Genomic DNA, 13129 nt, shown 5'->3' on the forward strand with positions numbered 1-13129 from the left:
CCCACAATGGGACGGTAATAATTGGATGACTGTTCAACCTGCTCACCACCTTGTACTCATCAATGGGTACACACACAATGACCCCTAGTATGAAGGAGACTCCTACCTATCCTATGCAGACCCAGATGCTCTGGCAAGATGTTGGAACAACTACTTCAACAATGAGATTATAGACGTCACCAGCGAGCTATGGCAGAATTACCATTTTGTTGGAAATACTAGCAGAATTTCAGTATTCACCACCAGGCCATACTCCGAAGCCCTCCATACCGAAAGGATCGACTACATTGAACCCGGACAGTTAGTTCTGCAACAGGCAGATTATGAACCTATCCTGTACTGTGGTTTTTGTGACAAATATGCTAAGTATCATGAGCACAATTGTGACTATGACCCTCCATGGGATCCCTATGATGGGTACCCATCTAGACATGATACTGATTAGGCATTCCCAGAAAAACTCTTGGATGCTCCAGAATAGCTCCAGGCGCCCCAGAGTAGCTCAAGAACCACCTTTGCAAATTCGGTTACTATTTAGAACAGTACCCGCACCAGCAGAGTTGACCGACAAGCTACTATTCACTGCACAGTCCAGAACACTATGCAGAGTTACTGTTTGAAAAAGCAAGGGGACAAAATACTGTTCATAAACAGTGACCAGTTACTGTTCACTCAACAGTACCCCAGCAGAATCATTGAAGTTACTATTGCTTTCGACTGAAAAGATATTCACCTGGAAGTAAAAGCATTTCACCTTCCGTGATTCTCGCAGTCTCCTGATCTGATCCAAGGCTCCCTCCAGCTATAAAAGGCATCCTTGGCCTCAGTTTTCAGTAGGTCCAGTTTTATACTACCTCGGAGCTCAGTCTTACTCTGTATCCAAAAAATACTTTGTAAACCTAAATGGCTCTCTTCTCCTTCCCCCTAGTTTACACTTGTACTAGAACTACATTTGTAACCTATCTATGCTTCCGCCCCCAGTGCCCTCTGAACAGCACCCCTTTGTTGTAGCTTACCCCCATTTGGTATATATATATATATATATATATATATAGATATATAAAATTAGGGTTTTGTTGCTTACTGTGTACGCTACCCTTCCCTTGGAAAAATTCCTGGATTGGGTGTTGTTGCACATTGGGTACTTAGCGATGTGACTCTCTTGTGTGCATGTGTTTATAGGGTGAGTTGTGTGTGAGTCTTTTTTCTTATTTTTATTTTAAGGAGTCGCCACCAACCATTGGTGTATTAGATGTGATTGGTCACTTATTTATCTAATTCATTTTAGTTACCTAATTAACTAAAAACCTATTCAAGGGTAGTTAATTAATTAAGGTAAACCAAAGTCTTGGACCAAAGATTCTTGGACTCAGAAGTTCGGTTATGGGTGGAGAAGGTATTTGGTTTTTGGAAGATGATATACCATCCCACCTTCAAAAAGGGCTTTAGAAGCTCACCTATGGGTTCTTAGAGGTGTGAAATGGTGAAAAAATGGGTTGCAGTTACTGTTTGGTAGGTTTTTCTCTAAGGTAGAAAGAAAGAGAAAGTAGATCCAAAAATTTCCTAGAGAGAGAGAGAGAGAGAAGAAGAAGAAGAAGAAGAAGAAGAATTTTTGAGATTTTTAGGCATTTTTGTTGGTGATTTGTCCAAGAGGGAGTGGAGGTCTATTTATAGAGATTGAGAGACATTTCGGGAACATCTCAACCTAGCCTCCCATTGAAAAGTGCGGTTTGGTGAGATGTTTCCGAATCATCTCACCAATTTTGCCTTGATGCCCACTCAATTTTGATTTTCATCTTTTTGACCTTTTTTCAAGCTGCTATTTAGAGGCCTTCTGGAGCTCATAATTCTTCAAACTAGGTGTCCCTGGAAAGGTATAGATGTCTTGTTTCCATAGGTCCTGACCTCACATGATTTGGAACTACAATCATCGAGATATCACATTTGAAAGGGAGGTGATGTAGTGTAGGAAGTTAAATAGTACTATTCTTGGAAAATTCATTTCTCTCAATCTAGAGCAAGATATTGCCAAGCCTTTTTTATGGAAAGTAGATGACTTATCATGCTTCAGTTTGGCTTAGGCCGATTACACCAATTGTGGCTGGATTGGTACAATTTATTGAAAAAAAAACACTCCAAAAAAACTCTCTTTTTACCTGAAAATAATAATACATTTAATCAGGATTCTGGTATTTTCTTGATATATCATCCCTTTTAACTCCAATTTTGTTCTGTGAACTGTCGTTTCAAAGGAAATTTCATGATCTTTAAGATGGTTTAAAATTTACCTCAATCAGACAATTAGATAAGAAAGCTAATGTTTTGACTGATCCCAGTTAGGGTTTAGTTAGCATTGGTCAAATTTTGCAAGAAATGAAAAGTTTGATTTTTCGAAAATTTTGGATTGTTTGTTCTGTCGTCTAATTAGGGTAAATAGGATCTTTTCACATTTTTCCTAGCTTTTGGTTCTTAAAATCATGGTTTTCACCCCCTTTTTAAGATCTAAATCACTATTTTAGCAAGTTAATCGAGACTGGAAAAAATACGGTATTGACACTTACAATTGAGTTTTGTTTGAATCCTTAGGAATTTAAAGCTTTAAAGCTGTAAACCTAGTATTTCACTTCAATCTTGAGTTTAATTATGGATAAACTTTTTAAGAGTCTTGTAGTTCAATTGGTTGGTATAGAGTTTTTAAAATCTTATTTATCTATTATATACAAAACTAGCATGTTGCCTGTGCTTACGCATGGAAACATTAACAATTGTGATGATAAGATGTTCATCTTAGTTTCCACATTGAGCATTATGAATGGAGGTAACTTGGCACCAAAATTTAAAAAATTAAATTGGACATAGCACAAAATTAAGCTACAATTAGAAATTAATTTGATTCAATTTGAATTCTAAAATTGTACTTCAACTTAATATAATATATATGATTATAGTTTTGTCCACTTTTAACAAATTAACAAAATCTTATTCCAAACACACTAAAAATGATTTAAAAAATGAGATTCAAAGAAACCTTAGTTTGTTTTTATTTTCTTATTTTGTAGATTTTTTTTTTCTTGTTTCTTGTTTTTGTTTTGTAATTTGAGATGTTACTATAAGCTACAGTTTAGAGAATGCTTCATCAACATATGAGATTATTGTTACTGTGGTTCTTTCAATTTTGTTAGTTAAAAACCCAATTTTAATTATTGGGATAGCAGGCTATAGGCTCACGGTTGTTGGAGTTATAATGTATAGTGAAGCCAAGAACAAATTCAAATGAAACTTATGTGTGTTATCATCAAGCTAGTAGATTCAATCATCCTTTTACTTGGCATGGGGGGACACCATCAAGATTTCGATACCATCGAGTTAATGGGAGGAACTGATCATTGAGATTGGAGTCTTCTTGGAGGTGCCAATGAAGTGGTAATGTATGAGAATGTGAAGCAAGGAAGAGTGGGATTGAACATTGTGTTTGAACCTGGGCTTGCTTTGAGAAATCCAAAAGGAGGAGGAGAGGGCGGTGTGAGGATCTAGTTGGTAGAGGTTGAGAGAGAAGAAGGGGGAGACATGGGATGACGATATGGAATTGGGAGGAGGAGATGAGGTTTTACTTTTAAAGTCTTTCTCATCGGACTCAGTTTTGGTAGTGGTATTAGAAAAGGTTAAAATACATAGTATTCTTTAAAATCTTCTCTCCTCTCCCCTTGTGTGTGCGTGTGTTAAAATACATAGTATTCTCAAAAGAAAAAACAGTGGGTTAATCTCACATTGGAAAATGAGTATGAGTTATAGAGGTTTAAAGCCTGTACTTGTATTTAGCAGTTAGACCCTTTTGGATATACACCACTGTTAATTTCTTTAAAACCTTCTCTCCTCTCCCCTTTTGTGTATGTGTGTGTGTGTGTGTTAAAATACATAGTATTTTCAAAAGAAAAAACAGTGGGTTAATCCCACATTGGAAAATGAGTGTGAGTTATAGAGGTTTAAAGCCTGTGCTGTGTATTCAAGAGTTAAGCCCTTTTGCATATACATCACTATTAGTTTCTTTAAAACATTCTCTCATCTCCCCTTGTGTGTGTGTGTTAAAATACATTGTATTCTCAAAAAAAAAAAAAAAAAAAAAAAAAAAAAAAAAAAAAAAAAAAAAAACAAACAAACAAATAAGAGCTCCTGACTTTATTGAGTTCACTAATAAAAGTGTGCAGGTGAGATGTTCTTCTTTAGGCCAATGAGTATCATCATTGTGGTTTTCTTGGCTTTTGTGTTAAATGTTAATACATCATTTATTTTGGCACAAAAAGTAGAAAATTTAGATAAGACACATGATATAGAATTGGACTTTAATTTATAATCTAATTAGATTTTCTAGCTCAGAGTTTTGGTTAGGACAAGTGATGCAAAATTGAGAATTTAATTGAAATCTAATTGAATTTTCTCTCAGTTTTGACAATATATATATATATATATGTGTGTGTGTGTGTGTGTGGATTGAGCATTTTCATATATAATAAACATTTTTAACACTATGAGTGCGTTTGGGAAGCGCGTTTTGCGCTTCCCAGACGCACGTTTACGTTTTAGAATTTTTTTTTTTTTGGTCAAGTCGTAACTTTTTGACTTTTCTTTTGTGAACAGTGTTTTTATGCACTGTTTATGGGTCCCACAAAATACACTTTTCAGTAACTTTTTCATTAAAAATGGATCCCACGATACTATTCACATATTTAAAAATTATTTTGCTACAGTGTTTTTCAGTTTTCAGTTTCAGTTTTCAGTTTTCAGCTGTATCCAAACGGACCCTATATCAATTTAAATTAGGGCGGACACTTTAAATTTCAATCCAATTTTTCACAACCGATATGGTAGCTTGAGTCCGTGTTTAGCATGGTCATGCCGAATAGACATATGACTGGCTGTCAACTCCAACCTAGGATCCCTATCCCCATGAGTAATCACAACGAAAATTCACAACATTTCATTACAGCATCCAATTTTCCTATTAACTCACACGATTCATTAAAAAAAATCTTGAATTGTAAATTATGATGGACATCAATTGACGTGAGAGAGTGAATACGTTCAGATTCTTTGAGTATATCTTGATAGCAGAACCTATTTATTTTTATTTTCGAACTTAATTAGCGTTAGAAAGGTCGTTCATTGCATGTGTTTATCTTTTAGTTTAGAAGTACAATCAGTTGTATCATGTAGGAACAAGTTCTTGATTTTCCTGTGACAAAGATTGCATATTTTGGAAAAAATCAATGGGCATGCAAATGGTGGTGTTGCAATAATATTACACAAATAATTTACTTTTGTGATTCAATGAACTAGAACAACAATAAGAACAATACCTGTTCAATGCATAAATAATCAATAACAATTAAATATTCTCACAAACTAGATGAATGAAAAATGATAAATGCAAATATAATCAAGGTTAGTGTTTGACACTATTTCCTTACTACAGATTTCACCCCTTACACTATTTCATCAGTGGTGCTTTGAGACTTATAGATGTGTGCTTCTCAAGATATATAGATCAACAACATGCAGAAGAAGCACTGTATTAATTTTTGTGCACAACGAACATAACTGTGTTTCCCTCTCTCTAAATGACTCTATGCATGAATGAAAAAATGAAACCAAAATAATGAATGAGGGACTCCTATTTATAGGCACTTGCACCTGATAGTGAAGATACACATTGTTCCACTTTGTTATGGAAACTCACTGCAAACAATTACTAAAAAAATATTTATTAAATACTAAACGGATTGGGCCCAATTGAATAACGTTAATAATACACTCATGGAAGAGAGCACGTCCGGCCCAACTCAGATCCGACAGGTGTTTCTCACATTAATTTTGGCTCAAAACATTAGCCACCCATACACCATTTTTCCAACAGGTGGAACATCAACAATGTTGCTGACCAAAATGATCTCTCTCAAGATCAGTTAAGGATTGCCTGCCACTTTGGAGCAATAAGTGAAAGATATGGTGCAAGCTTGCAATAACTTCTACAGTAAAATAAAGACCTAATACAATACATTCTCCAAAACAAGTGAACAATGGGCATGATGAGGCTGAAAGGAAAATGGGAGATTTAGGTGAAAATATACAAAACAAAGTGTATAAAATTGATCATTATCTCCATTCCATCACTGACATGATGTCTGAAAATCAGGAAATGCTCCCTAAAAATTTCTTTTTTTCCACTGATTTAAGCATTGGGGAGGTCTTGACTGCCAACACATTGATGTCATCTCGATAATGTGATTCATCGCGAGTGTTTATCGTTTAGTCCGACCTTACAATCACTTGTATCATCTATAATAAATGAGTAGGATTTTAAGAATTCAACTGTCCAAACAATTTTAGAGAATTCTAATTCACTATGCTTTCTTTCTTCTATAAAAGCTCTGTACTGTGTAATGCATGAAATTCTGTTTTTAAATGTAGCTGTTGGAACCAATACGAAATATTATAAAGCACAAAGAGAAATGCAAAGGAAGTCTGTTAGAACCAATAGCATTGCATTATGGCGTGCTTCACGCATTTCTCCTAAGTTTTCCAGACATATATCGCTGCTTAAGAATCATACATGATACATTGTTCTGGTTCTTCTACTATATCTGCTACACCAAATATTTTTACATATTAGCAAATAAACGATATGCTTTGGCATCGATAACTATTTGTCGAATTGATGCTATTGCGCCTACGGCGGCCAATGCTGTAGATGCTACTGCAATGAACATGTTACCCCAAAATACTAGGCCACGCTTTGAGGGCTTGAAAGTCACATTGTAGACAACCATGGGGAAAATAAAATCTAGAGGAATACATCCAAATGCCCCCAAAACTGCCATGATATCTCCAAAGAAAGGTAGCATAGCCGCAATTAATGTACCTATAATCACTGATATTGACCGGGAAATCAACCTTGGCACAACGTTACGATTGGAAAATTGATCCATTTTGGGGTCTGCAAACCACTTTTCAAACACTTCATTTGTTGGTTGCAAGTAAACCTGCATTTTAACCATTGCAATATAGTCATGAAATTTAATGCTGCCATAATAGAGTGAAGGTTCGGAAGTAGGGTTTCTATGCTAAAGTTAGTACTAATTTTACTATAAAAAAATTTATAAACCAACATGATAAAGAATATGATTGGTATTGCTTCAATAATATAGTAAACAAATATCTGAATCACTTTTCTGTGACTTGTAAACATAAATTTGCAAAGTTTATATAGTTAATTTTATAATTTTCCTAGACAATCTTTATGCATTATCAAGCTAAATATTTATGAGTTGGACTTACCACTGTGACAGCTGATATTTGCAGAAGAATGAAAATATTGGTCATCAAGAGAAACCAAGTTGGTAGCAAAGGCTGTCCATTACCCATAAAATTTGAAAGAACTGTCCCCATAGCCTGATTGCCAAATGCCCAATACCCAGAGATTGCAACGCTGAAAAAAGTCGCGAGTATAACAGAGTAACAGACGCATAAACCTTTGAACATTTTACCCTTGACTGGAGGAGCTATAGTTGCCTGCGAATGGAAGAAATATAAGGCAACTTAGTTCTATTTCTCACTTATAGTCAATGGTATTGAAGTATTTAAAATCTAACTTCTATCAACACATTAGGAGAAAGTATTTTTGTTAACAGTGATACAAGTTATCAATGTAACAATTAACCCGATAATTAAATACCATATGGAAAGTTGGTGAGACCAATTTTGACTAAAGAATAGAAAATTGAATCATATGGTATTCATTCATTGAGCTATTAGACTTGATAGAACTGTTACAAGAGATACTTTCTTGCATATTATAATCGTAGTTAGATGCAAGTTATATCACAATTTAACTGGAATTTCAGTTTGTTTAACTTATATACAAGCTCAAAATAAAGAAAAAGGGAACAAAATAGGATTTATTTTTTCTTTCTTTTCTCAAGATATTTTTCTTGGCAACAAATTAATGTAGGGGCAGAACTAAACCTGTATTTCAGGAATAATTCCACAGGCATATGTAGTAGCAATGATTGAAACAGCATTAACACCACCAAAAACACGATTTACTCCGGAGCTATTGAAGGAATAGTCCCTAGTAGGAGCATTCCTGGAATATCCTGTAAAAGCAGTGTATGTCTCAATGTCTGTGATATTCATATACAGAGACATGTTTTCATGTAATTTGTGGTGTTGAAGTCTTACCGACGTGTATGGAACCGGCTGTGACACAAGCACTGAAAGCAAGGCAAAGGGTTAGAGAGACAAGATTGATATGCCTCAGCGAGTGGAAGGATGGAATTTGAGCTAAAAACAGTATTAGTACTCCAAAAATACTAATAAACTGGTAAAGCTTCATAGTCCCATTTGGGTTATGGAGCAAGTAAATGAACTGCCAAAAAGAAAAATTAAGAGTTAGTAACAAGAAAAATAGAGCATTTTGTATATGGAATCTGTTCTCATAGAGATTCATTATGATCTTTTTCATTGTCTAGATTATAGTCCAAATGGAGAATCTAATTTTCTTTAGACATTTCATTATTTGTTTTGAGATGAATAGCTTATCTTCTTTTACCTTATGGTGATAAAAGGATTAGTGTTTGTGCATAGCAACTATCTTAATAGAAACTTTACTTATTTTTTTTTTCTTAAAAAAAAAGGTAAAGTTTCTAGCCTAAATCAACCAAACAAAAAAGATTACTTGGTCACGTGGGATTTGATAGGTCTTAGGTTCAAAATTTACCAACAAATGAAAAAAAAAAAGTTAGAAAATTAGAATATATCTTAAAAGTACATATTTCCTATAAGTAATCATATTCAACTAAAAGAGTGAATGTGACCCATCATTCATTTCTAGTGAATAAAAAATTCTCTTTCTCACACTAGGTATTTCAATGTATACACCACCAACTATAGTATTATATGTTATCTCTTTTTTTCTTTTCCTTTTTTCATTTTTAAACTTTAATTAGAAAGAAAAACAGACGTGTAATAGAATGCGATAGATGAAATATAAAATGGAATGCTTCAGAGTGAGAGAGGGGGATTTTGTTACTTTAAAGTCTAAATAAAATAATGATTGATTTCTCTTTAAAAAAAGTAAGGTATTTTGATTATGCTTTGATATATGATTTCTACGGATGATATATTTTTTAGATCCAAAACAAATCCCCTTGATAAAAAAGTCCATGGACGGTGATTGCCTTAAAAACATTTTACACACGTGTTAGTATGGATGTGTTTGCATGTGTGACTAAAAGTGGAGATGGAATCTTGACTTTTCTTTATCATGCATTCAAGCTTTTCAGCTTGTGGGTTTTTTTAGTGCTTTTGTCTTTGTTTCTTTTTTTATTATTAGATGGAAAAATAGGAGGATAGAAAATTAAAAGAGGATAAAAAAGTAGAGGAATAGAAGAGATTTTAATTTTAATTTTAATTCTCTCATGGTGTTTGGTTGAGGTGTGGAAAAATGAAAGTATAAAAAACTCTTTTGTTTGGTTGTGAAGAAAAAAGAAAGGATTGAAAACATTATTTATAGAAACTTACTCTATTAGGGAAAAAACCTAGAGTTAGGGTATCAAAATAGATGGTAAATGTAAACTTAAAGTGAAAAAAAAAAAAAACCCTAACATGAAAGCAGTGTGGGAAGGAGTGGGAGGCAGAATGGTAATTACCATTAGCTCCCTCTCATTCCCAATCATCTCTCAAAATTGCGGAGGCTGGAATTTGGTGGGTCTGGGGAGAAAACTATTAGGCCCCACCACTTTCTCCCCTTTCCCTCCCAATTAAACAATTCTCTCTCCTGTTTCCTATCCCTTGGTTTTCCACTCAACACTAGTCCATGTTGTATAGGTTTTCTATATCAAGCTTCTTATGGAATGTATTAAGGTATTCTACAAGTGAGATAGAGCCCAATAAAAGTGAAGCAAGTGCATGCTCTTCCTAGTGCTCGAATAATCTTGGTTAAAATCAAAAGTTTTGTAACTCGCACATCCTAGTGCTTTTAACAAAGACATTCAAGTTTTGAATGCCTCCTACTCCAACTATCAAATTATCAAAAAATAAAATAAAATAAAGAGAATAATCTTGGTTATTGGAGATGTTTACTAATAAATTTAAGTAGAGAATCAATTAAGTATCCCCAATAACAAACTATATAATTAATTTAATCACATATCCCAAATTGAATAAGGAAAAATATTATTTTACACCCATTTACCTTCACTCTTTTATATCAATATTCACTACCAGCCTCGTGCACTTTGCACATACAATGAGACTATTTTTTTCTTTTCTTTTTGTGGTCTAGTGTCATAATTTCCCCATTTTTAATTTTTTTTTTAATTTTGGATAAGTTTGTTTTGAAAACATGTATTAGTAGGAGAGTATCCTATTTTGTAGTCATTTTAAGTAGAGTTGAAGATATATTTTTACCGGATTGTTCTCAGATTTTTTTCCTTGTTAAACGTAAGGTTTAGAGATATTTCTGAACCACATAAAAGTCCAGTCCAATGAAAAGAATTCTTTTATAAATAGTATAGATTGATACAGATATGTTTAAATTTTAAATTGTTTACATTTTAAAACATGAAAGTGAATATAAAAAAAAAAAAAAAATTGAACGTAAGAGTATCATAATAATAACCATAGTAAACTGACACAACTGACCTTAAGGCTCTGCCCTCCCAGAAGGCTGCCAGCCACAACTGCGCCATAGCATATCCCAAATTGAAGTGGCCCAACAACATATTTGCCCCATCTAGGTCCTGCCAATGCCAACATATAAATCTCGGACAATTTCGCATCAGTTACCAAAGCCTCAATTACACAGAAGAAAATATATGAAAGAGAGGGAGTGCATATAACTTAAAATATTTTCATTATAAAGCCAGCAAGAAAAGATAGATCATTTAAGTATTGGTTCTTTTTCCAAATAATCAAACTTCCCTTGAAGTCTTCAAAAGGGTTCTTTTTCTTTTTAATTCTTTCTCTAATCTTGAACATGGAAAAAAAGTTGGTATAAAGAAGGAAATGGCATATATGAGCATTGAGCAGTGTACAAAATATAATCAAATACGCCTACCTAAAACATCACTAGCCACGTCCCTAAACCGAAGCTGGCGCTGACCAAGTTGTGCATGGTGTTCCAAAACCGCAGATAGAAGATTGTAGGAATAGAAAGTTACTAAACCTGCAAGGATTAAGCATACAACTCCTCCAACCCAGCCTAGTAAGGCTAGAGCAAAGGGAAGACTCAGAAGCACCGGTGCTACGATTGATGTGGTTAAATGGTATCCACAGTGCAACCATGATCCTAATGATACCACAAATTTAAACCAATCCTTAGAATATTACATAGTTTAGGACCAATCATTAATCATGTTTAGAATATATTACAGCATGAAGCTAGAAAGTACAGAATAAAAAAAAGGGAAAATTTGTCATGTACTATTGCAACAGGTGAAGTTCTATATCTACATATCAAACTTCTTAGAATGGTCATGAAGTTCTAAAGTGAAAGCATTTGAAAGATCTGTTGGGAATAAGGGAAAAATAAAAGAACTTACAAACCTTTGGATTTGAGGACAAACAACGCTCCAGCATCGAGCTGTTTGGGAGGGTGAACACCATTTTCCTTGCCAAATATGGAATCACTGGAGGAGTCTGGAACTACAGCTGCCATCTCTCAAGAGCTAGTTGAATGAGTGGTATACCATTTGTGCAATAAAATTCTAGTATAGGAGGGTAATGACAAAGGAGGATATATATTTTTTTAATAATCGACAAATGAGGATTTAATGTATTAGAAATTATATAAAAAATTGGCACTGTTAGTCAATTGGGTCACTGTAGGCTGCTAATAAATATTGATAATCATGTCATGTTTGACTCAATGTAGGGAGAACATGCGGCACCTCACAAGGAGGCGGGACCCACACACTGTGGGGCCCATCTCTTTGTGAGGTACCCTGGGTCCCGCCTCCTTGTGAGGTACCCGGCATATATGCCGGGTAGTCGGGTACAGGATATACAAAATCAGGGAGAACATATGATATAGACTTCATGTACTTATCTAGTGTAGTTGACAGCCGAATGGGTGGTATACCATTTGTGCAATAAAATTCTAGTATCGGAGGGCAAGGACAAATGAGGTTAATGTATTAGAAATGATATATAAAAAATTGGCACTATTAGTCAATTGGGTTACTATAGGCTGCTAATAAATATTGATAATCATGTCATGTTTGACTCAATGTAGGGAGAACATATGACATTTATGTACTTATCTAGTGTAGTTGATAGCTGTTTTGGAAGACTCAGCCAAGTGCTCACATGCAAAGAGCCAACTAATATACTAGCTACTACATTTTTATTCAGGACTTATATGGTTTTTTTACTTTAAAAAAAAAAAATCACTTAAAGACTTTATGGGATTATTAATGACATAAACATGGAATAAACTATAATATTCATCATTAGCTTTTTGAGTAGGAATAATTGTTCAAGTATATAATAAGAACAAACCTCTTTTCTGCAATTGACTCATATATATAGTTGCTAAATGACTCGTATACATGAGGAATTAGTGGTGGAGCCAGAATTTCAGTTTAAGGAACAAGAAAAAAAGCAAAATTAATCTAAAAAAAATATTAATAGATGTTAATGACAAAAAATAAATAATTGGTGATTTCAAACCCAGAGGTTAAGCATACACTGGCAACTTTATGTAAGGTAGAGTTTGGTTTTTTGGGGGTGATAGTGGAAAAGTTGACAAATAAGTCAATCTTACTGCCATTCTACAGAATCGTACTAGACTCATTTCTTCCCTTTGAATAGCGGATATAGCAATTTCTCTTGCCACAAATCAATTCAAGAGTAAACATATGCGGTGACTCCTAAACGAGCTTCTCTTCTACATCTAATCGCAATCAGGCTTGATCTTAGGCCCTAACTCACCCTCCGTGGATGAACCTTGAGGAGAAACCCTTAGGTTTTCGAGGCATTGGATTCTCACCAATGTTTGCATTATCGTTTAGTTAACCTGTGCCTATTTGAACAGCCTTAGTTAATCTTGTTTTCTTTGATAAGAATCAATATG

At 34.3% G+C, this 13129-nt stretch overlaps 1 protein-coding gene across 1 annotated transcript; it reads right to left on the bottom strand.

The window, feature by feature from the left end:
* Positions 1 to 6526: 6526 nt before the first annotated feature.
* Positions 6527 to 11769, bottom strand: LOC115987921 (GABA transporter 1-like). The gene is made up of 7 exons (XM_031111533.1): positions 11602 to 11769; positions 11114 to 11344; positions 10699 to 10796; positions 8236 to 8422; positions 8020 to 8150; positions 7333 to 7566; positions 6527 to 7037 (listed from the first exon to the last, which is right to left on the bottom strand). The coding sequence occupies exons 1-7, from the start codon at positions 11711 to 11713 to the stop codon at positions 6657 to 6659; spliced, it is 1374 nt and encodes a 457-aa protein (XP_030967393.1). The 5' UTR covers positions 11714 to 11769; the 3' UTR covers positions 6527 to 6656.
* Positions 11770 to 13129: the final 1360 nt, after the last annotated feature.

The sequence above is a fragment of the Quercus lobata genome, chromosome 4 (genome assembly GCF_001633185.2).
Source record: "Quercus lobata isolate SW786 chromosome 4, ValleyOak3.0 Primary Assembly, whole genome shotgun sequence".
Taxonomy (NCBI): Eukaryota; Viridiplantae; Streptophyta; class Magnoliopsida; order Fagales; family Fagaceae; genus Quercus; species Quercus lobata.